This window comes from Sparus aurata, chromosome 2 (genome assembly GCF_900880675.1).
Source record: "Sparus aurata chromosome 2, fSpaAur1.1, whole genome shotgun sequence".
Lineage (NCBI taxonomy): Eukaryota > Metazoa > Chordata > Actinopteri > Spariformes > Sparidae > Sparus > Sparus aurata.
The window spans coordinates 24,908,818-24,932,654 of NC_044188.1; the positions used below are offsets into that span (position 1 = coordinate 24,908,818).

A 23,837-nucleotide genomic window follows, 5' to 3' on the forward strand; every position below is an offset into this window, starting at 1 on the left:
CCGATTGTTCCTGAGTGCTGTCAGGTCAAACTTTGAGCCAGATTGTCACCATATTGTTTTGGCTGTAAATAAATTGTATCCATGCTTGTCGGCTTGTTGATTTCCTAAATCAGCTGTTTAATCCGTCCTCTGCCTTAATCTGACCGGATACCATCGAGTTCTCCGCAGATTACATCATTACATAACAGCGATGGTTTGACCAATATTTCCTGTTCTGTCAGTGACGCAGCCCCTAGTGGTTGTTTTTATGTGACCACTTGTTTATGTGACTGAAAACATAACAAGCAACCAAAAGTGAGACTTATTCCAAACCTATAAGCGGAATCTGTTTGTTTTTCACGTAAAGGTTTACAATAAAACCACACATGCAATTTTCCTTAAAGCACAAGAGTTACTAATATTTCATGCAATAAGTGTTGGTGAAATTCAAAATAGATAGCTCAAAGTGAAAATGACTTACAGAGATCATTTACTGCCAATTAATTATTCAGAACATTAAAATGATGTATTGGTGGATGAAGTTTTAACATTCTGCAAGCTGTGGATGAGACGCCGAAGACATTCTTCTGCCACATGCTTTTAATTAACAAGAAATGAACATTACAATCTAATAGTAGAAATTGATGTTATGTATTGTTTTAAATCATATGTTACTTATGTTTAACATGATCCTGCACATGCTTTAGTAGAAAATGGTTTCTGCTGTCTGTGTCCCATAATGTCACATACACTGGATTTTTTTCTCCATCTACCTTTCCCCTCCCCCCTCCACCTGCTCTCAGTAACCTCCACAATGTCACCTTTTCCTCTATATCCTGTTTCCTTCTGTTACCTCCCCTCACATCCCTTTCTAATGCAGTGATTTCTGAATCTAATCTCTATATGATGCCTTCTGGTTTTTTTTCTCTTTTACCGTCAATAACCCATCTATTGCTGTCACCCTTGCCTTTCAGTCTCCCAATCAGTCAGCCCAGTCCAGGTTTATCCTCAATCTCACCGGTGTTTATTAATCTCTGCATGTCCATATGGAGACTTTCCTTCCTGCTTTTTTGGAGGGACTGTGCAGATAATCACAGAGATGACATCCCTGCCCTTATGTCTTCTAGTGATTTAGCAGCAGGGAGTGTCCGAGTCCATCTGCAGTATAAATATATTCACAAAGGGCTGGGAGCATCAGCACTAAGTGACCCTGCTGTGGCTCTGTGCCACTGGAATCACTGATAAGGCTTTGAAAGTGATTAGTGCTATAGGCCTGGACTGACATGTCAAAGCACACATGCACACACTAACACACACACTCTTTACTCTTTTGAGCAACTATGTTTGGCTTCATCTGTTTGCAAAAAAAGAAAACATGTGATACATGCAGGCTTGTTCTCTCTATTGTTGCCTCTACTGCTGCTTGCCAAACTAAAGTTCCCCTGAAGACAGAAACCAGCTGTCAATAATTTGCCATTTGGCCATTAATATAACAGTCACATGATCTGTCTGGTCTGAATCCTCCCCTTAGCCCAACAATGGTGACTGCAATCACTGAGGCTGCTGTCTGTCGTATCTGTACTGGATTTATTGCAACAATAAAGCATTAAGCTCGAGGATACTTGATTTCTATCTGTTGCTGTTTCAAAGGTCTTTGACTTGCAGACAATCTACAGTAATTTACGAGTTGCTCGCAAGGTTTTTGTTCTGTGTGGGTGTTTGTTGTTTAAACCTTCCTTTTACCTCCCTCGCATATCTGTTGTAAAACTGATAACGCTTAAGATCCTTATTGCCATATTACCTTGCTATCCATTTTTGAAGGGGAACCTCCAAATAACAACGTTTGTTATAGTGAATATGACATAGTATATTATTTACATAATTGTAAGTAAGTAAAAATGGCAAATAATGCCTTTTTAAAAACACAGGACGAAATTCTCTCAACTCTTCACCCGGGTTAACAATGATATAATGCAGGTGAGCTGTCAGCATGTGAAATGTTATTCTCTCTCTTGTTCTGTCAGGTTCCTCTATAACCGCTCCAGGGAGTGGAGTGATGGCACTGTTCCCATCCTGGCCACCACTGCTGCCGGCTTCACCTACATTGCATTTTTAATGGTCAGTCCTACATCAGATGTTAAACATATTTTGTTCATCATAATGACCTGGCTGTGATTTAGAAGCTTTTGAATTGTTTTCATGTCTTTCCAGACATTTTAACTGTTATACACGTGGCAATGTTGAGCAAGTTGAGATCTGCCAGGCAGCAGACTTGTTTTTCTGCTCTGACGTGTGTCTCTTGATTTTTCTCTGTTTTCAGGTTTTAGCACTTTGTCACATTGCACTTGGGCAACAGCTGAATTTGCACTGGCTCCATAAGGTAATTTGCCAAATGTTGGACTTAGTAACAGTGTTTGTGTTAGTTGGTTGGTGGGTGGGTGTTGAAAATTGGGAGGCAGAAAGGGATGGGTGAGATTTAAATATGTGTCTTTCTCTATGTTGTTTGCTTGGTGTCTGTGCGTGTGCTCTTTCTTTGTTGATCAGCTGAACTTGTCCTGAACTTACAGTTTGGATCGTGTAGTCCCAGGAGGGTTGTGAAAGCTCAGTAAATGACCTGGTCTCAAATGCTATCGGCAATCCAAATACAAACAGCGTTTGGGGTGGGAAAGGGCTGGGAGCTATTTGAGGTTATTCGTGGCTTGGGTTTGTGTGGTTGTGTACATGTATTTATCCAAAATGACAGCCTCTCTGATTGTATGCATCTGTCCCTCTCTGTCTTCACAGATAGGCGTTACCGCTGCTCTACTCACCACTATTGTTGGGGTGATATCTGTCAATCAAACATGGGGCCAAGAGTGGGATGTTGTCCCCATTTCCTTGCAGGTTAGCAGACTGAAACACAGGAAAGCCCTGAAGTAGGAATGAACAGTTAATCGAAACATTATCAAATTTGCAGGCCTAGTGCGACATCCAAATTGCAGAATTATTATTATTTTTTTTTATTAAGATATAATGTGAGACAAACACAGCATGGAGTCCTGTAGTGCAGCAGCATGCCCTGACCTACTAATTGTATCCTCCAGATGTAAGACTGCATGTTTGTTTGGTACAGGCCCCATCAAATGTCACACATGTAATAGTTTTTTCAGTAAAATGAAATTTGCTTTTGAGCACTAAACTGTGACTGTGACAGGGTGGCTGTCCATTAATTTAACAACCTAGACTTAGGTCCGACTGACCATAGGTTTGTGAACACTGAATAAAATGATTGAGCTGTAAACACAGTTGGCTGGATGAGGAGGTCCAGGATAGATTGTTTGAAAACTTCCTATCTCTTTTCAGTCAGTGTTGTCAAATGAGCCTGGTATCAAATCAAATACCAGGCTTTATATCAGTCAATCCCACCTGCAGCAGCTGCATTTATATACACATCATGTAAATTTACCAATTTTTGTTCTCTTTCAAAATAACATTCTTAAATTAAACTGTATGTGCATAATTTATAGGAATGTAATGAGTTGTTTGTGAGGAAAATGTTCATATTAAACATTTTCCGAAAGAAAAATGGTAATTTTTCAAAAGTATGCTGCAGCAACCCAATGCTCAATATGCATTTGTCCTGCTTTTGTCCTGAATTAAAGCTTTAGTGTGTAGGTTTTAGTGCCATCTCTTGATGAAGTTGCAGAATGTTATCAGCTCAATACCGCTCACATTACCCCTTCCCTACGGTGGCCTCTAAAAACTTGAGCCGTAGCCGAGACTACTGTAAAAACATGGCAGTGCCGCATGGCGGATTCAATAGAAGAGGACCTGTTCTGACAATAGAGCCCCCTGAATCCTACAAGCTGGACCTCTAACCAGCTTACCAATATCCAAGAAGTCGAGAGAAGCTTGCAATTACCGTGTCATTGGGAGATTATTGATGTTGACGCACAATTCCACTGAAACTGATGCCACTGAAATTGAATGCCTCTACAAATGATAGCTGTTATCTCTGAATAGCAGATAATATCTGTAATTTAAGCCACTCTTTGTTTCTCTACTCCTTTACTCACTGTCCTCTCTCATAAAACCCTGATTCTCTTCCCATATTTCCACTTTGTCTCCATTTCTCCAAATCATCTGAATCACACCTTTGTCCAGGCCACAGGTCCGTTCCTGCACATCGGGGCTCTCGCTGCGATCACAGCACTGTCATGGATTGTGGCCGGACAGGTCGCCCGCTCAGAAAAAACAAGTACGTTTACTTCTACAACGCAGAATACGGGTTACACTCACCTGCTGTATCCATCTCCCACACATATGTGCACTCACAGGAAGAGTGGTGAATGATTAACACTATGTAGACAGAGGCCAGGACCTCCACAAAGGGTGTCAGAGATAACAAACATTCCTACAGGCTCATGTGATGTTTTCCAGCCAGGACACCTTGGATTGTTTTCACCCGGAGCACAGGACCCTTTTTGGGGATTAGCAGCTCTTGATGTGTAGTCAGATTCTCACTGCGATCCCGGTCTACATAAATGAAAGTCGGTATCATTTATGCAGCAGTTTTTCTGTCTTCTGAAAGAAATTATTACCAGATAGCAGTGCTTGGTCATGTTAATCATACAATTTCTTTAGAAGTAACGCTCTTCATTAATTTAAAAGATACATCCAGAGATGCTTTCACTTGCTGTTAGTGCCTTGTCCAGTGAGAGGATAGTCATAACAAGGAAAGTTCTGTAACTATGTCCTTTGGACTGTGAGAGACATTTAAAACTTATAAAAGGGATCTTTTGTCCTTCATTACATTTTAGTTTGTGCTTTTGGAGAGACTTGACGAGATGAAAAGGCCTAGGCCGTTTTACTCCCACTTTTGCCTCTGCTTTAATGCAGAGTGGAGTGTGAGTACCGAAGAGGATGTGAGGGTGTGTGAGTGCGCGCAGATGAAGGCTGCGAGTCTCCTGTGTGTAACAAGAGTTGTCTACTCAACCCCGCCCCGGAGCTGACCTTGAAACAAATACATTACCCTGCATGTGTGTCTGTGTGTCCACCTACAAACACACACACACACACACACACACACACACACTCACTCACTCACTCACTCACTCACACTCACACTCACACTCACACTCACACTCACACTCACACTCACACACACACACACTGCTCGCTCACTTACAATAAGGTAAATTCAGGGTAAAGTGTATCCCCTTGGCCCCTTCTGTCAATGTTGATGGCCACTGTGAGTGGTTATACATGGTGGGCTACTGAACATTACTTGCATTACACATGACCTTTTAAACTAAACACGAAAATGTTCTCTTTGTTACAGATCAAAACATGAAATATTTCAGATCTCTGATGAAAGTAAAATCTTAAACTTTTTCTTTCACTTCTGTAATGATATCACCTTTAACAGTTAATTATCCTGTCTTCTCCCAGTGTTCCAGGTGGTGGTCGTGCTGCTGTATATCAGTGTGTTACTGGGACTTTATGTGGTGCCACTCTACATCACCTCTCCCTGCATCATGGACCCAACCACCCTCAAACAACGCCCCGATGTTATCGGCCACCAGGGGGCCCCCATGGTCAGTCACCTGACTTCTTATCATCCAATCAGATGATGGAGGCCAACAAATTGTATTCACACTGCCATGTACTTTAAGCTATGAGACAGTGGCTTTACGGAGGGTAACCTTACCTCAGTTATGTTGATGACAATGAGCCACTCTGTATATGGAACCTTTAACTTTTACTCTGATGGGATGGAGACGGCAGACAAATTGTGCTAGCGTTCTAGAAATGCATTCCCTTTGTTTTTTGTTCATTTGTCTTCTCCTGCACATCCCAGGGCTATTCTAGACTAATGACCTTGTGGTCGTGCAACTGAAAAAAGTGTGAAACATATGAGTGAGACTCTGAGTTCTCACTGCATGATGTTTGGCAGGAACATTTTTTTTCTGCTAGGCGGCTCGACGTGAAAGAGAATGGACCAGAGATCTCTTTTGACCATTTTCAGTGCTGTGTCTTCAGCTGTTTTCAGTGACGGCATCCCTCTCACAGAGCAGATTCTGTGGAACCACCACGCTGTAAAAAGGCCTGTTATAGCCTGCAAGCTATGTGTGCATCCAGGGGCCACATAAACATAGGACTCATGCACACCAAAGTGCATTTTTATATTTGATTTATCTGCTTGGATTAATGTTAATGCTTCTAAATGTTAGCTGAAGGAAGATTTATGTACTTAGCACAATATCTGGCTCAGTGTTGTACAACAGTTACGGAGAAAGGGAAGGTGGATTCCTTGTTATTCTTAACAGCTACTCACACGCTCTGAAACACACACGCCCTGATTTTTGTGGTATTTGTGTAACGTGATCGATCCTCACATTGGAATCTAAAATTAGGAGCGGCTCTGCAGGGCGGTGAGAACTTCAACTAGGGAAAAAAAAGTCACATGACTAGAACCAGTTTCCCAGAAGGTCTCTCTATTGATTATAGCAGCATTCCTATCCTACTAGTCACTATCGTTACTCCTTGGGTCTCCGGGGGGGGGGGGGTTTCTAGTAAGTGATGTTTAACTTATTGACTCGATATTGATTATTACCCTAATGTTTTGATTTCACAACATTCCTTTGTTTGCAGAGTCTATTTTCACATACATCCAACTACAGTGACGTTTATTTTTTACTTTGCAACACAACCTACTTGATAATTAATTAGAACTACTTGTTTTGTTCATCTAGCGCCGTTTCTGTCATGTTTTTTTTTCTTCCCGTAAAGTCCACCAATTAGATAATTGTTACAGGACTTCATGTAATGGTGTTTGTTTGTCTTGACTGTGTGTTTGTGTGTGTTTCCAGCTCGCTCCAGAGAACACACTGTGGTCCTTTCAGCGAGCTCTGCAGATGAACGTCACTGGGTTTGAGGCTGACGTGGCTATCAGGTACACACACACACACGCAATCAATACAGTGGAATGAGGAAGCCAAACAAATGAAGGATTATTTAGTTGTTCTTTCACATGTTTGGTTTCCCAAAACCTCTAAGAACCTGCAAGATAGGCTCTCACTGGGATACATGTCCAATCAAAACATAATGTGTTGCTTACATATAAGACATGAAAAGGTGAATTATTAAATTGATATCCCACTGCTGTACATTTTTCAAGCTATTACAATCTAAAGTATGAAAAATGTTGAAATAGTCTTAACAAATTACTTTTCTTAAAGGAGGAATAGGCAAAGCAGTAATATCCCTTCAACATGAAAAGCAAGTAAAACGGAGCATTTGAAGAGTTCATCAGTCTATCAGTAGGCAGTAGATGGAGGCAGGACATCACCAACATAATGAAAGATGACAGGCTGAGCTCTGAGAGACTCACTTGGAGGAAGAAAGAGGAAGTGGGGAGGGTTGATAGAGAAGAAGCCTTGGTATATGATGGATAGTGGGTGTACATGTCCACTCATGCATGTGCATTGGCAGAGAGTGTTTGTGTGTATGGGTGTGTATGGGTGTGAATGCTTGTATTTATATCCTTGCGTGGACACATTTTCGGAGGTATTGTTTGTTCGCTTACGGTTCTAAGAGAGTGTGTGTGTGTGTGTGTGTGTGTGTGTGTGTGTGTGTGTGTGTGTGTGTGTGTGTGTGTGTGTGTGTGTGTGTGTGTGTGTGTGTGTGTGTGTGTGTGTGTGTGTGTGTGTGTGTGTGTATTGGTGCAGCCTGCTGACAGGTGAGCTCCTGACTGTGCTGAGTTATTAGACTTGATGACAACCAGAGCGACAGGGAGACTCCACTCCTGCAGCAGACTGGACACACACACACTATACCAGCATATTTTTTATCAGTTTATCATTGCAGTATTTTCCCTGATAATTTACTTTGCATGAAGTTTGTTTTTTTTCCTCCTGATAATTATATTTTGGGAATATAAACAGTTCATATACACACATTTACACACTCATATCCACACTTGAAATGCATTATTTATTTTTTCTGCTGAGAATTTGAATAGCAAATATTAAGAAATGTTTTTTTTTTCTTATTGTTGGTTTGGTCTTTGTGTTTACTGGACACCATGCCGATTTGAACTAAGAAAGGGGGAAGTCATTTGGTATTCAAATATTGAGAAGCAGCAGTTTTGTAAAAAAAAAAAAAAAAAAGAAGGGAAAAAAAAACCTCACATTGTCTCCTCTGCTCTCTCTTTGGTCCTGTTTGACGTGATTTCAAGAGTTAACCCTCAAAAACAACTTTCTTATCATATGTCTTATCTAAATGTTATTTTGAGTTGCCCTTTGAGTCCTTTTTGAGTGTGAATGGTCGTTCAGTTTGAATTACTATAAGAATGTGAGCGACACTGGGTGGGTGATAAGAGAAAAAAACCTCCCGTGTATATGATAGTTACAGAAAGTCACATAGATAAAAACTCTGGAGGGACACACACATATCACTACTTGGGACTCTAAAAAATAACAATGCTCCGGCCAATAAAAATCAACGATTTTATGTAATTATACTTAATGTAAAAATACAGAAGTCTATTTCTTCCATGCCAGCAAAAGAAAAATAGATCAGTATCATGTAAAGTAAAACATGAAAAGTTTGTTGTTATAGCAAGATGTTTTCATGTTAAAACAGGATCTTTTTACGTTATTACACCGTATAAACATTTACATTATAACATGGAACTCTTCCATCTTATTATCTATATAGTGCTATTTATATTATTTTTCTTCACATAACCTGAAACACTTTGTTATAACAAGAGAAGTCTTTTGTTTTGACAGGATAAGTTTGTATGATATAACGTGAAAACATCTTGCTATAAATATAAACTTTTACAAGGTGATACTGATCAATTTTTCCGTTTCTGTTCTGGCGGCACTACGCTGTTGTGATAAATTACTTGAGTTGCATGTTAAAAGTCTGCATCTCCATCTAATCTTTAGTGTGGACGGAGTGCCTTTCCTGATGCACGACCACACCTTGGAGAGGACCACAAACGCAGAGAAAGTTTTCCCAGGCAGACAGACGGATGACGCCTCACACTTTAACTGGACAGATTTGCAGCAGCTCAATGCAGGACAGTGGTTCCTCAAGGTATTTGTTGCTGATGATGAGTTTAGATGAGTGTTATGTGTGTGATAAAGGTCATTAGCCCATCGAGGCATGAGTACTCCTCAGCATGTGTCCTCACTCACTGATACTTCATGCCATCCTCTGGTTTCATCCATTAATGCTGTAGATATGCTCTCCTGTATGCAGAGAGGATAAGGGTCAACCAGTGCTTCAAAATAATTTGTTTGTCTCGACCTGCCTGAAGTAGGAGACTAGTGGGGCCAGACACGATGAAAACACACCGACAAACGAGGGATTCTGCTTGTTCTGGTACCCAATTATTCCTTCCTGCATAATGATGCTGCACCGTCTACAGGAAGTGACCCACTCCCACTCTACTGCTGTATTCTTCTGCAGCCATTACCTGCCGATTTGTGTGAATCCATTTATCTTCATATTCTGTTTCTAAGGGAGAAAATCTGTTTGAATGTGGTGCAAGATGCAGTGATGTAGATGCATGGCTTTCTGCTGTGTCCCACTTTAGTCCCCGTGCACCACCCTCCAGTCATGTAAATGTTCTGTATATTTTTGTGCTTCAACAAAAACTGCTATAGCTAGCATCTCTTCAAATCTGTAAATGTCTAAATCTTTACACTTGCTGTGTAGGTTTGAACTCATCTTGTGTTTTCTTAAGTACATTTTTCTAAGACTTATATTTGAAGACATCAGATTGTTGTAGAAAGACTCTTTGCTCTCAAGCCTCTGAAATGTCAGTATTTGTTTGAATCTGCATTATCCTCTCCACCCTCCCCTCTCCCCTCTCAGCCTCAGTCTATTTACATTGCATGTGGAGGACATTGTAGCAGGAGGAGACTGTACTCCAAGAAAAAGCTTCTTCTCTGCGCTGTTATGACAATTCACTGTCACACTCTGATTTCCATACGCCCAAACATGTCTTAAGCTTTGTTATTTTGCTGACACCTTGATAACACAATCAAGACAGATGTGTGTTTTTTTAGTCAGTGAAGTGAAGCACATCATGGAGGACGTATTTAAGAAGCATCTAATCCGATTCTCCCGTGCGCTCCGACAAGAAACGAGGGAGCAGTGAAGCAAAAAAGGATATGAAGGAAATGAGGAAGAACATTCAACTATTTTTATTTCCCGTAGGCGTTGACCAAACGCTCTACAGAACACTTGGATGGATGTTTCTATTTAAAGCAACTCAGAGAGAGGTTATGAATTCATATATATTTTTCAACAGGTTTCCAAAAGAATGTCTAGCAGCAGGAACGTTATTAGTCTACAGTTATTGTATTTTAAACAATAAAACCAATGATATTACTCTCCTGTTAAAACACATATGTGATCCTTGTGATTTTCAGGATGACCCCTTCTGGACGGTGCACAGCCTGTCCCCCCATGAGAAGGATCTGATTGCCAACCAGAGTGTATGCAGCCTGGAGCAGCTTCTAAAGCTGGCCTCCTATCACAACAGCACAGTGGTGTTCAGGCTGAGGAGACCTCCTCCAGAGCACCCCTGCTACGACAGCTGGATCAATGATACACTGCAGGCTGTGCAGCAGTCTGGGGTCCCTCAGAGCCTGGTAAGTATATAGGGACTGAATGCTCTGCACAGCATGTTGTTGCATTTAAGGGATTAGATGGGAATTAATCTGATAACAGCTATATAAATTGATTTTTGCGGAGTGTTTCCATATTACTAGTCGTGTGAATTAGGATCCTACCTCTTCAGTTTCATTGAGACAAGTGTAACATTAGTGGTGTATATTGTGCTGTGTGTAGGTGATGTGGACTCCAGGTGAGCACAGAGCTCAGGTGAGACAGCTGGCACCTGGTCTGATCCAGACCTCGGTGGACAAACTGACTCCTGAAACGCTTCATCAGTCTGGCATCAGCAGGCTGCTGCTCCGATACAACCAGGCGAGCACACAGGAAATCAGGTAGAAACACACACATACACACAGCTGATAAGTTATCAGGTTGGCACCTTAACACACATGGGTTTCTGTTCAAAGCTGTGCCTGAGTGTGTGTGATTGCTTTCAGAAACTTCTCCGAGAGCAACATCAACCTCACCCTCTACACCATCAACGAGCCCTGGCTGTACTCGGTGCTCTGGTGCAGCGGGGTGTCTGCAGTCTCCTCAGAGGCCCCGCATATCCTCAATAAGGTGCCTTACCCCATCTGGCTCATGGTAAGGACCCACAACGAATAAACAATTTTCTTCTTCTTTGCTTGGAACTTCGCAGGTATCACTTAAAAATCAAGCACTGTTTTTTGTGTTAATAAAGTAAAAAGGTTTCATAAATTGGCTGACGGTGGACTCATTGTAGATGTTATTGGATCAAGCCTGACTAAACAAGATTCTGACATGTGGCAACAACGGGACCTACTTGTCGACCGAGCTCATCTAGTCTGTTTATTTACTGCGGTGAACATGCCAGCCTCTGATTTTAACACTCATCTGAGGACCCGGCACAGTAGAAAGGCGAGCATCGTCACTGGAGTTTATCCTGTAGTGGATGACTCATGGCTTTCTAGTTCACTTGGCTCAACATGGGCAGCAACCACACTGCGCCGCTCTGGTATTGTTCCACCACCTTTGCGTCTTTGCAGCCCGCAGGCCTGGCCTTTCCCGTCTGTATCACCATACGGGAACTCTGCGTGACAACATGTGAACGTGACCCAGGCCCCCCTGCTGTGGTTCAGGGAGAGTTCGAGCTGCCGACGCATCTGCAGTGCTGCCTGTTCGTTTAAACTGTGAAAGTGAACTCTGCCATTCAATGTTGTTAAGGCCAGTGGAGGTGAATATATTTACCCTCAGGACATCAGTTTTGCTTTACAGGATTTCCTCTTCTTTTTTTCAAAAATGTTTTTGTAAGTCACCTTTTATTGCTTTTCACAATAAGAAACACCTCACAGAACAAAGACATCACAAACAGGAGAGAGAACAACAACAAAATGAAAGGAGGAAAGAAAGACATTACATGAAAGGAACGTGAAGGAAGAGATAGAAAGGAATGATGGACAGAAAGAAAGAAAAGAGGGAAGAACAGATGTTAAAAAGGAGGGAAGGAAATAAGGGGAAGGTTGGTTAGGAAGGAAGGAGGGATAACTATAGAAAGACAGAAGAAAGACAGATGAAGGCCTTCTCTCACAAATCATGGTAATGCCATATTACATAATTAATAAGGTTTTCCTCTTGTTAAAGATTGTATTGTCATCTTATAAATGCACAAAATGAATTGAACAAATCATGTTTCCTAATAACAGTAAATGTTGTATTGGAGTTGCTTTATTTTTAAAAAGAGAGAAAATGTGACGTTATTTGCAGAAATATTGTTGAAGACAGTTTGAATGTATCGACTCATATTGGAGATTATATTGTTGACCTAAAGCTCCCCCCAGTGGTGAAACCTGCCATGAACCTGCTAACACCCAGACCGACCAAAACTCATTTGTGTGTGTGTGTTTCCAGAGACCGGATGAATACTGCCTGATGTGGGTGTCTGCAGACCTCATCTCCTTTGCTGTAGTCATAGGAATATTCATTTTCCAGAAGTAAGTCCACTCACTCTGTGATAAAACTATAGATGAATCATTGTAATGACTTTTTTTTTTTTTTTTTACACAAGAGTTAATGTCTCTGCATTTTTTCCCCCTTGTTTATGAAGAGGAAAGTAAATGCAGTTAATCTTTGTTGTTTCTCTCCTGTTGTGCTCTTCTTACACACGAGTACATGTCACACTGTTACTCAGTAAAAATGTCTCTGTCTGGAACAGATTGTTAAAATAACAGCTCATACGTAATCACCAAGGTAACGAGGCGCTTCTTTTCTCCTTATACAACAGGGGGTTTGTACTTTCTTCATGCCACACAAACATCGTTCATGCAGTTCTTGGTATATATAAAGACCAACACACCGAGGAGACGATTCATGCAGCTTCTTTTGTATTTTAATCACTTTTTTTATTGATTTCACAATAATGACCTTCAGAAGAGGGAAAAAAAGCTAGAAACACACATCCTCGTGTGTGTATTGTGTGGTTTCATAAGCTGCTATGATGTATTTCTGCTGTTCTCTCCCCCCTACACCTCAGTGTGGCCTCAGAGAAGATGTATTTTGTATGGGCATGTTTTCTCCGAGCTAAAACATATAAACCCCTCACACTCCTCCACGATTTCTGCTCCTCTGTCAGAGAGTGTGCTTTTGTTTGTTTCTGTGACGACTCGAGGGACAGATGGTCTGTCCTCCTGTCATCTCGGGGACCAGAGAGCATCGATCTTTTTTTTTTTTTTTTTTCTTAACGGTCCGGTGCAGGTTTGCTCTGCTTAGCCGAGCTCCTCGTTAGCTTCTGCTGGCTTCTAAACTGACCTCTCTTGTCTCCCGCCTTCTTTTGTCCTTTTTTTGTCCTTCCTGCCTCTTCCTCGTCCTCTCTCCTCTGCCTGATGTGCATGCTCTTCTCCTCCTCTGCTGCATTCTGGCATCTTCTCTCAGCTATCACGTGATCAGGTAACTGGGTCACCTCTTCTGACCCGAATACTTCTCTTGTTTCACCCTCCGTCTGTCTTTTACCATCTTTATCTTTCTTTTGTCTGATGCATTCTTTTGCCTACTTTCTATCTTCTTTCTATACTTTCTCTACTATGACATCGATCTTCATTTGATTTTTGCTCTCCATCTTACTTCCACCATCTTTCTATATTTATTCTCTCTCTCTCTCTTTCACTTCTCTCTGTCTCACTCGAATCGTTGTACTGCACTGCTGCCACTTTCCTCTCGAGGGAGGAGCTCACGTCTCTATCCCTGTGGGCTAAACAAAATGAATGCTTTCCACCCACACAGCGCAAAATATCCACAGCGCTAAGTCACAAATGAGATTTAGAATTTATTATCCACCCAATTGAGATGACCGATTAAATGTCTGAGAAGAAGTACGGAACTGCATTCATCAGGGGAAGTGCTTGAGCATCAGCTTTTATTGACGCTGATGAACTAAAAGCTCTCCTGTTTGCATTTCTGTCTGTAAATGCCTCGGTGCATTAGTCGCAGTTCATTGTGACTAATGTTCTTCAGTTAGGTTAATTGAAATTTAAGGCTGTTGTCATTAAAGCAAGGACACCGGTTTTACATTCAGGAAATGAATTCATCTTACACGAGTGATATTTAAAAGCTCAATCCAGTGAGTCACCTTAATAAATGTTGATTAGATGAACACTGCCCCATGAGAAAGAGCAAAATGTTCTCTTTTTTTATGATACTGTACTAATCATTATATCAGAGGATATTTTCAATAAATATACAATGAACGCAGCAAAAAAAACCAGAGCGGTCACGTTTCCCTGCCTCGTTTTATAATATTTTCTGTAGGTAAAAAACCAACCCGAGTATAAAATCCGTTTCCTGTCAACAACGTCATTTCTGAAATGGTGTTTAAACGCTATGTTTACAAAGATAACCGTGGACCTGTGGACAGGGCCTTAGTTGCTGGAAGAGGGCTGGAGAGCATCAGGACCAAAATATATTAATAGACTTGTTATTAAGCGTGTGTTAATGGTTAACCTGCATTTATAACTTTATTACCAAACAGAAAGCTGACCGTTGGACCTTATTGGAAAACTGGCATCCATATTTTAGTGCTCATTATACACTTTGAGAACACAAGGATGATGCTGTGTTGTGTCAGCCTAAACTGAGCCCCACACACCGCATTTATATTCTCTATTAATTCACCTTGAACCCAAATCAGATGAAACAAACCGTAGCTGCACTTCAGGATCTAGTGGCTCAAAGAAATACTGAGCAGGGTTTAAACGCCTACTCCAAAAATGTAAACGTCCTCCCTCCCTAGAGCAGAATCCTGACCCCGAACTGCATGATGAGAGTAGAGGCAGCGATGTTAGCGGCACCATTATTGTCCTGAGGAGATCTCTGACCATACGTTTGACCCCCGCAGGTATCGGACGAGCGGTATGCGCAGCTACAACCCTGAGCAGATCATGCTGAGCGCCGCCGTCAGGAGGTCCAGCAGAGACCTCAATGTGATGAAGGAGAAACTCATCTTCTCTGGTAAGACTTTTGTCACTCTTGGATGTTTTGTAGCGTGTTCCTGTTCTTGTTCGGGCTCCTGAACTCTGAGATCTAATTCCTCCCTTTTTGATAGGCGGATTTTTCTAAAAGCAGTTTCTCAAACTCCCAGCTTAAATACGAGGAATGAGCCTTTTCGAGCTTCAGGCGCCCGGCGAGCATGTCACTCCGTCCCAGCATGCATCCGTCTGAGTGTCTGTGAATGTCCTCCTACTCTTCCTCCTCTTCCTCTCTTCCCTGTTGAAGGTCAGCCCCAGTAGCAGCCTGTGTGATGTGCACCACTTCCTGTCCATGCTACCAGCAGTGTGACTTCTTCCTTTATTCCATGCATCCATTGCATCCCTCGTTACCCACCACTCCTCTGCCTACTGTGCCCCTCTCCTCCTTCATCCATCCATCCATCCCTTCATGCACCAAACCTCCCCCATAAACCCTCCAACTGGAGACTACGTCATGTGTAGGGGAGCTTATAGACACCCCGGTCTGTCTAGACAGCCCCCTAGTGCTGGGGGGTTTAAAGGTGAGTCACATCAGAGCCAGATGTTTTGAGGTTCTCCATCACTTTCTCATTCATTTTTTCATTCAATGTCTACTTTATCTTTAAGTTTGTCAACCTATTGGCTAAATCTGAGTGGTTTATTGTGACAGTGATGACATCATACAGGTCACTGACTTTTTTTTTTCTACTCCTTTGGCGCCCTCCAGAGGTGGGGAATGGAGTTGGCAGTGCTGAGGAGCTGTACGTGGACAATGGCTACGACTACTACACCAATCGAGGCATCAGCCAGTGATTGGGACCGTGTGAATCTGCCCACATCACTCCTACTCAAGTCGGAGTGAAGTCTGTTCCCCTCCTCTGTCCTGCTGATCGGCTGACAGACTGCTGTACATGACGGAGAAGACATCCACCCAGTTGCTTTTGTGTACATTGTGTAAATAGTTTTGCTTGTCAGACATACTGTATCGCATGGGACTTCACGCACTTTTTATCAGCGGAATACGCCAAATCCGTGGCCTCCTCTCCCACATCTAAATGTCCCAGAGGCCCCTCTGAGTTACCGATGCCTGCTTCTTTTTAAAGATGTTTTTCTTTCATGTTTTAAGCTAATTTTCCAAAGCAGTTTCTCGTTTTTAACCACTGTACATGATATTCTCCTCTCAGCGGATGAGTTTCTTTTTAACGAGGCTTTATTGCAGCATGAGACTAAACGCTAGCAGCTCGTTATGCCCCCCCGGCCCCCCCCCCCCCCCCCCCGCCTTCTGTCAGCACTCCACTGTGCTGTTGTTCATAAAAGTACAAGTATTAATATTTATATTTAAAGAGAAAAACAAAAAACACAAACAAGCTGTTTACAGAAGTCCTGCCTTCTCCTCCAGGTGAAATATTCACGTGGTGTATGTAAGATATCATCTGATGTGTGCGCGTGTGTGTGTGTGTGTGTGTGTGTGTGTGTGTGTGTGTGTGTGTGTGTGTGTGTGTGTGAGCTGTGCTCCCATCAACCAGACGAACTGGTGAAAATGGATTGGAGAGGAACATTTGTGTTGTCTTTTTATGGTTAATGTGAATGTGTTTGGATTTTTTTTTTTTTTTTTTTTTTTAAAGATGTGTACGGTGTATTGTGTGTATTCTGGCTGGGTACATATTTTCTACCCTGTGTGCAGTGCTACGTTGAGTGTGTTATTGTACATAAAAGGTGAACCAATGCATGAGATGCTCCAGCCAACTAAGAATTACATTGGAACAATGTGACGGTGATGAAACTGTTGAACAACTCCAATAGCAATAGTTTGGTCACGGTGGAAGTCGAGTCACTTCCTGCTCAGCCTCTGAATTACAGTTAAGTCTGTGGTGTTTTAGTGTTGACATGCATCTAACTGTCGGTTGCTGGTGTAAACCTGAATACTTTAGGTTAATGAAGTGGATGCTAAATGTGAATATAAAGCTCTAAGCTAACTGAAGGGACACTACCGTAATCACAAGAGGCAGCGCAGGGTTAAGAAAATGGATTGCCTTTTTGTGTTTCTTTTTCCTTTCTTTGGGTATTACTGTGCCTCAGAATTAAACATTAAAAAGTCTTCTAAAACAGGAGTTTACTAGTTGTGTTTTGTATTTTTACAGCTCGAAGGAATCTGTTTAAAGGAAGCCAATTCAAACTAGTATTCTCCCCTACATACACACACAAAATCAAGTTTTGCTCAAAGACACTACAAAAACCACTTATCCTATCATTACGTGAAAGCTTGTTGTGTCCATTTAAAGTGCTGCTCAATATGGTTAAAAAATATATATATATATATATATATATATATATATGAGATGATACGACTTCAATATGATTCACTACTAAAACTATAACAATCATGATGTGACATTTGTTGAGGTCTGTACCATACAAACATCTCTGCAGCTCTACGTGCTTCATTATAATGTTGTTTTATCAACACACTGCAGCGTGTTAGGTTTTAAACTTAATTTAATTTCAATAGTATTTCAATTAATTTGGCACCTTTTCATTTATATGCACTGATGGATCATTTTTGTCTTCTATCTATTGATTTCTCAGACAAGAGAATATGTTCATTCACACGAAGAACACTGAAACAAAGAAGAAATTATTCAAGTGTCCCCTCAAGAGCATCGTGGGTCTGCCAGATCCTTCTGGTAGAGGGAAAAAAAAAAGGTTAAAAGAAAATATATCTATGTTCAGGGCATCAGTCAATTCAGGGGAATTTAGGGTTTTATGTAAGCCTAGAGAGGCAAATGGAAAGAAATGGAAAGATCTTATCCTGATTATCCTGGCAAAACCTCTTACTTAATACATAAACAAAAGGGAAAACAATTTTAGATAAGGATTATAAATTGATTACCTGAGTTTGTTTTTCTCTGACTTGCCTCTCAGGGGTTGTATATAGAACCATTTTGCATCTTTACACATCAAGCGTCTGCTTTTGGCCCGTGGTCCACCATTTAGTGACAGTTTAGACCCTCCATGGGAAAATGGTTGGGCACCACTGGAAGATCTTGATACAATATGTGCGTATGTGAAGTGCTACGGTATGTGTACGTGTCCCAACAAAGGAAGTTTGACTCTTCCTCAAAATAATCAGACAGGAAAGAAGTTGCAGAATTGAGTTTTAATTGGCTGAAAAGTTGGTCGCAACAGTTAAACTTTGTCATTTTTTAGTTGGCTAGACTCTGACAGTGAGTAGAACATGATATAAAAATAGACCTTAGACTCATAGTTTGTTTTTCCTTATTTTAACAGGGACTGATGTTTCTTTACAGTATCAAAGGCAAACAGCATAGCCTCAAATTAGCTTCATCTTTCCTAATAACTGTGTTACATCAAGCTTTTAGTTCCAACATTAGAAATACATTTGGAAAAGAAAATGAGATGAAGTCAAACACCAACTCATAAAAGACATTTGGCAAAATAAATAGTGACAGCTTCTGAAGGAATGTTGGTACTTTTAGTTCTTGGTTTAAAATGACATTGGACCGTCTGTACTTCATACTGGACGCACAATAACCAGGCAGCTGTCTGCCAGAGTAAGAACACGTCAAATACAATTTGTTCACAAGAAAGTTACTGAATAAATCTCGTCTTTCTCTTCACATTTTAGGCACCACAAATGCAATATCAAATACACAAGGCACCAGAGAGCAACGCTTTGGTCCTCCTGTGGGACTCAGTGTTGACCTTACAGCAGGGACAGCAGGCTGTACTTCACTCCGACATGTGAATGCGGAATACGTGCAACGTGTGCCATTGCTTTTTAAATGAAGCATGCATTATTGCACGGAAAAAGTTGGCTAACAAGTGGAAGTCCTCAAAGTGCAGCACTGAGCATGACTCCGGTGAAACTAATTGTATTTCTTCAAAGGGAGGGGTGACGCTCAGGATTTAAGATATACAGTACTGTGAGAATATTAAGGCTTTCTCCAACATGCACCTTCTTCTATGAGGCTACACCTCACGAGTAACCTTATTTATTTATCAGGCTTTTAGCCGGTGAATTTGTTTGGTTGAGCATAACTACATCTTTGCACTTCCTCTGTCCGCATGACCATGCAAAGTGTAACAGGAAACCACCAGAGTGCAGCAGTTCACCTTTACACGCCAGCTTTAACAATACAGCAGCTTCCTGCACACACACATTTCTCCTCTGTTGGAAATGTGAAAAAATGCATTAAAGGTCCACTAAACACCTGTATACACACACACAGACACACACACAGACACACACCGCCAGCCACACATTTAATGGGAATAAATAAATAAATAGCTGAAGATGGACTGGTCAGTCTTTCACTCCATTAAAGGAGAGGCTGTTCCCTGCATTGAACACCGTTAAAGTATCTACCAGGATTAGATACACTAGATGTCACTTTTGGAAAGGCTTCTCATTCATCACTGTTATTTCTGCCAAAGCGTTATGTGCAACAAAAGCAGCCGTCCCTTCAAAATCATGAACAGGATGGTTCACTTTACACACTGCACATATGATCAGGCTACTGCGCCTAGAAGAGGAATGTTGGTTTTGATACATAATCATCACATATTTGCTGCTGCCGCCGCTTTTCCCAGATATGTAAGCAACCTGAGTATCCTGCATGTCTTCATTCGGGTGGCGCTGCCTTTTGTTGCTTCAGCAGATTTTAAATTATGCACATAAGAGCAGCGTGATACAGTTGGGAAGCAGTGACACGTCTCTGAGGCATCACTTTGATGTTAATAAATAACCTGGATGAAGATTAGCTAAAGTTCGTCTTGCGCAGGTGTCTGTTGGGGATTTCTATAGCGCTCACTTGTAAAGGCCAGGAGCCGCCCATGATGCCAGCCTGAATGGCCACACCTGTGACCACAGCCAGGTCAGGGTCCACCGATGTGTTGGGCTCCTTCCCGAAGTACTCGCTGATCAGCCTCCTGATGCGCGGTATCCTGGTGGACCCTCCGACCAGGACGATCTCATCAACTTCATGTTTCTCCAGGTGGCCCTCCGCTAACACGGTCTCCACCGGAGCCAGGATCTTCTGGAAAAGGTCCTCGTTGAGCTCCTCGAACAGCTCGCGTGTGATCACAGCCTGGAAGAGAACCTTAGCAGGATCAGAGCCTGTGGGTGACTTGGAGCTGTCGTGGGTGTGAAGGTGCAGGGGCACCCTGACGGTGACGCTTGGCTGGAGGGTGAGGTTGAGCTTGGCGGCTTCCACAGCCTGTCGGAGATGGTGGATGTCCTCTTTGAGAGTGGGTGGGACGCCAAACTCCTGTCGGACTCGCTCTGTGGTGTACTGGAGCAACCTCTGGCTGAAGTCTTGACCTCCCAGCTTGTTGTTCCCTGCATGAAAACATTTTCCACTTAAGATTAGGCCACTGTTTTATAAAGGCTGTACATTTACAAAAACAGAATTCATCAGTTTGAACATTAAATATCATGTCTTTGAACTGTATTAACTGAATATAGGTCACAGAGGATTTGCAAATCATTGCATTGTGTTCGTACTTATGTGACACGCAGCGTCCCAACCTTTTTTTGAATCGGTGTTGTAATTCAGACAAATATTACCTAAAAATAAACCAGACAATTTTCTGAACAGATATATGACACCCATACTGTCCTCTTTCTGTGAAACACTCTAACTGCCTGAATCCATGTGAAATTTCTGACCTTTACTATCATTATCATTATTCTGACCATTATTATCCACTGCTGAATCCACTTCAATCATGAAGAGGAGAGCTCAGACTAAAAGGACTTATTAAGCCTTCAACGGAGACCTGAATTGCGAAATGTGAAGTTCCTTTTTCAGACAACTGCAGGCTCATATCAGTTTTAATCTCCTATCTCTGTGGAACACATTACCTGCCATGGCTCTGGTGAGGAACATGCCACCCTGTTTGTTGAGCAGAGAAACATCCAGGGTTCCTCCCCCGAGGTCGACCACCAGCACGTTGAACACGTCCACCTTGTGCAGGCCGTAGGCCATGGCTGCAGCCGTGGGCTCATTGATCACTCGCAGGATCTCCAGGCCTGCAAGACGAGGGAAAGAATGTATATTATATTCCAGATATATGTGTGCAGATTGTATTTTTAATGCTTTAGGAGGATAGCGGCCATTATGGATCTTATCTGAAATATGTCCACGTATACCAGGAGCAGACTGTGTCTAGAATGTTAGTGTTTATTTAAAATGCATGTTATTACCGAAAAATGGAAATTAATTACTTACAAAATACACAGACGAAGTAGAAAAATACACAAAAGCTTCAAATAAGAACCGAGTGAGAACTGACCGGCGAGGTTGGCGGCCCTGACCGTGTAGTTCCTCTGCCTCTCGTCAAACTCTGCCGGCACTGAGATGACAGCTCTCTGGATGGGCACACCCAGATGTTGCTCTGCCATCTTCTTCATCTTCAGCAGCAGCCTGGAGCCGATGAACTCTGGGCTGACGGTGAAGGTGCGGTTGGTGGAGACCACAAACTCTGCACTTCCATTATTGTTTATCACCTGGGAGACGGGCAGTGGGAAACAACATGGAGAGCTTTCAATTATTATTGAGAGATGACTGAGATGGATTATGATGTGTGTCTCTGATTGCATTTAATAAAGGCTGCTTAGACTAGATGATGGATGTTGGGCACATGCTTCTATTGGGCCATTTAACATGAAAGGCCTTCTTAAACTAAATACAATAAATAAATAAATATACGCCTTGTATACTGTCATAAGGCTTCAAAATATAGATTAGAAATGGATCTTAATACCAATGTTTCCCACAACTGTCTTACAGCAGTAAAAAGGAGCAGTGAGATCCCTTATTTCCCCACATTATCTGTGTGAAACAGATAAACAAGCGGTGACAATAAGGAAAAAGATGCTTGGGGTCATTTAGGTTTATAACATTTCCAGTAAAGTTTACCATTTCAGTACGCTGATGTCATTTTAGACAATAAAGTTTACTGTTAATCTGTAAAATATCCTTCATCTGCTACACTTCTTTGTCACAAGTGTTTGGAAACCACATTTTAGGGATCATGTGCAAAATGTGCACATATCGGCCAGTATATTGATACTCGAATCGCCCCCCAAAATTAAGTAACAGTTAAGCAGGACTGGCATTGCCTGCATTTAAGCCTTTATTCATTTAGATTATTAATTTGAGTGCATGTAATGGCATGTTAATTTATTTGGTGAGCCATTTATTTATTTCTATCCTTGTTTTTATTTTATTTTGGGAGTTTCAGTCCTCCATACATCAACGTGTCATTCCCCTCAAAAAGACTTTAATAACATTTTGAAAAAACACCTCCTACATAAATCTGTCCTGAAGTGACTCCACTAAAGAAATCCCTCATTCTGCAATAACACACAGATGAGCCCACAGTCAGTCATGTACCAGCCCAAGCATCACCCACCTTGAACGGGTACCGAGCACTCTCCTGCTCCAGCACCTCCGGCTCAAAGATCTTCCCGATGAACCTCTTGGCATCGTAGATGGTGTTCTGGGGGTTGCTGTCGGCCAGGTCCACAGCTTCGTGTCCGGACAGCACCGCTGCGGTGGTGAACGAGACGGCGCTGGGGATGCTCTTCCTCCCCTCTTTATCCGCTATCACCTCCACCTCTCCGCTCCCCGGGAGGAAGACGCCGACAGAGCAGAACGTGGTGCCCAGGTCCAGGCCTATCACTTTGGGTTTGGGGGGCGGTAAGTACTGCTGGCCCAGGTAACCAGCCAGGAACAGGGCCAGGATCACCGAACCTGTGGCACGGTCACAACACGCGTATTACAGATGGAATAAACCGGTTAGCTCGTGTGTTAGCACCCAGTCACCGGTTAATTACGGGAGAAAAATGTGTAATTAAACTTACCAATCATTGAAATTTCTCCCGTCATCGTCTCACACTGTTGCGAAGTCACCCACCGCTTGAATTTCACAAAATGTCGGTGAAATTGCTCAAGTTTCGACCAAATGATGCTTTGACAAGTGGATGATGCGATGCAGGAAGTTTTCAGACTACCAACAAAATACACGTCAACGTTGTATCACTACTGGTGTATGCTGGGTAATGGAGTTTGCGGGTAACACCATCAACGGCACGGGTAGCGCAGCACACAATAGTTTTGTACCACATTTCCCGTCAACGCTTGCGATATGCAACGTAACGCGAAGGTTTTGTGACGTAGCCGCGCATTCAGCCAACCAGGCACGGCCAAGACAGTGGAGCGTTTAAAAAAAAGAAAAAGAAAAGGTTCAGGTTAAAATAAAATAAGATATTGAAATGAAATGTATTAACATATTGATATATTAAAATAAAAGAAGAAAACAACTCATTTATGTTTAGTTTTAGCTTTAAAAAATTAAATAAGATAGAATAAAAAAGATTAATTAAATAAACTAATGCAAACAAATTAAGGCAATTAAATTAAAGTGAAAAAATAAAAAAGGAGAGGAAGAAAAAGTAAAAATCGCAAAAATGATCAATTCTGCTTAAAGTTTAAAAATCTAATGTAAATTTAGACATTGGATAAAACAAAAAATGAAACGAAAATAATGTGTATAGAACATAATCAAAATAATAATTATATAAAAAATATGTTTTAATGTGGAATTTATACATTTCAGAAAAAAGAATTTCTGCTTATTATTTAAGTAAAAATTTAATAAATCTAAATTATGTTTTAACTTTAAAATTAAAATTCACCT

At 41.6% G+C, this 23,837-nt stretch overlaps 2 protein-coding genes across 5 annotated transcripts in view; one reads left to right on the top strand and one right to left on the bottom strand.

Annotated features, from left to right (window-relative positions):
• gdpd5b (glycerophosphodiester phosphodiesterase domain containing 5b) overlaps positions 1-17,224 on the top strand; it is a 43,982-nt gene extending 26,758 nt beyond the window's left edge. Inside the window, exons 4-18 of one of the 4 annotated variants that reach the window (XR_003982170.1) lie at positions 2,004-2,097; positions 2,300-2,359; positions 2,764-2,862; positions 4,123-4,216; positions 5,410-5,555; positions 6,831-6,913; positions 8,916-9,066; positions 10,410-10,631; positions 10,831-10,988; positions 11,094-11,241; positions 12,526-12,608; positions 13,546-13,560; positions 15,005-15,117; positions 15,382-15,655; positions 15,841-17,224. Coding sequence is in view for 2 of the 4 variants with exons in the window: in XM_030403325.1 (XP_030259185.1) it covers positions 2,004-2,097; positions 2,300-2,359; positions 2,764-2,862; positions 4,123-4,216; positions 5,410-5,555; positions 6,831-6,913; positions 8,916-9,066; positions 10,410-10,631; positions 10,831-10,988; positions 11,094-11,241; positions 12,526-12,608; positions 13,546-13,560; positions 15,005-15,117; positions 15,841-15,926 (1,552 nt within the window). In the remaining 2 variants the exon portion in view is untranslated. The remainder of the gene's footprint in view (positions 1-2,003; positions 2,098-2,299; positions 2,360-2,763; positions 2,863-4,122; positions 4,217-5,409; positions 5,556-6,830; positions 6,914-8,915; positions 9,067-10,409; positions 10,632-10,830; positions 10,989-11,093; positions 11,242-12,525; positions 12,609-13,545; positions 13,561-15,004; positions 15,118-15,381; positions 15,656-15,840) is intronic. The other 3 variants (XR_003982171.1, XM_030403325.1, XM_030403335.1) reach the window with 3 other exon arrangements.
• A 1,027-nt stretch (positions 17,225-18,251) lies between these two features.
• hspa13 (heat shock protein 70 family, member 13) lies at positions 18,252-23,168 on the bottom strand. Its single transcript, XM_030406577.1, has 5 exons — positions 23,002-23,168; positions 22,551-22,891; positions 21,429-21,642; positions 20,998-21,165; positions 18,252-20,472 (listed from the first exon to the last, which is right to left on the bottom strand). The coding sequence occupies exons 1-5, from the start codon at positions 23,024-23,026 to the stop codon at positions 19,892-19,894; spliced, it is 1,329 nt and encodes a 442-aa protein (XP_030262437.1). The 5' UTR covers positions 23,027-23,168; the 3' UTR covers positions 18,252-19,891.
• Between the last annotated feature and the right edge of the window lie 669 nt (positions 23,169-23,837).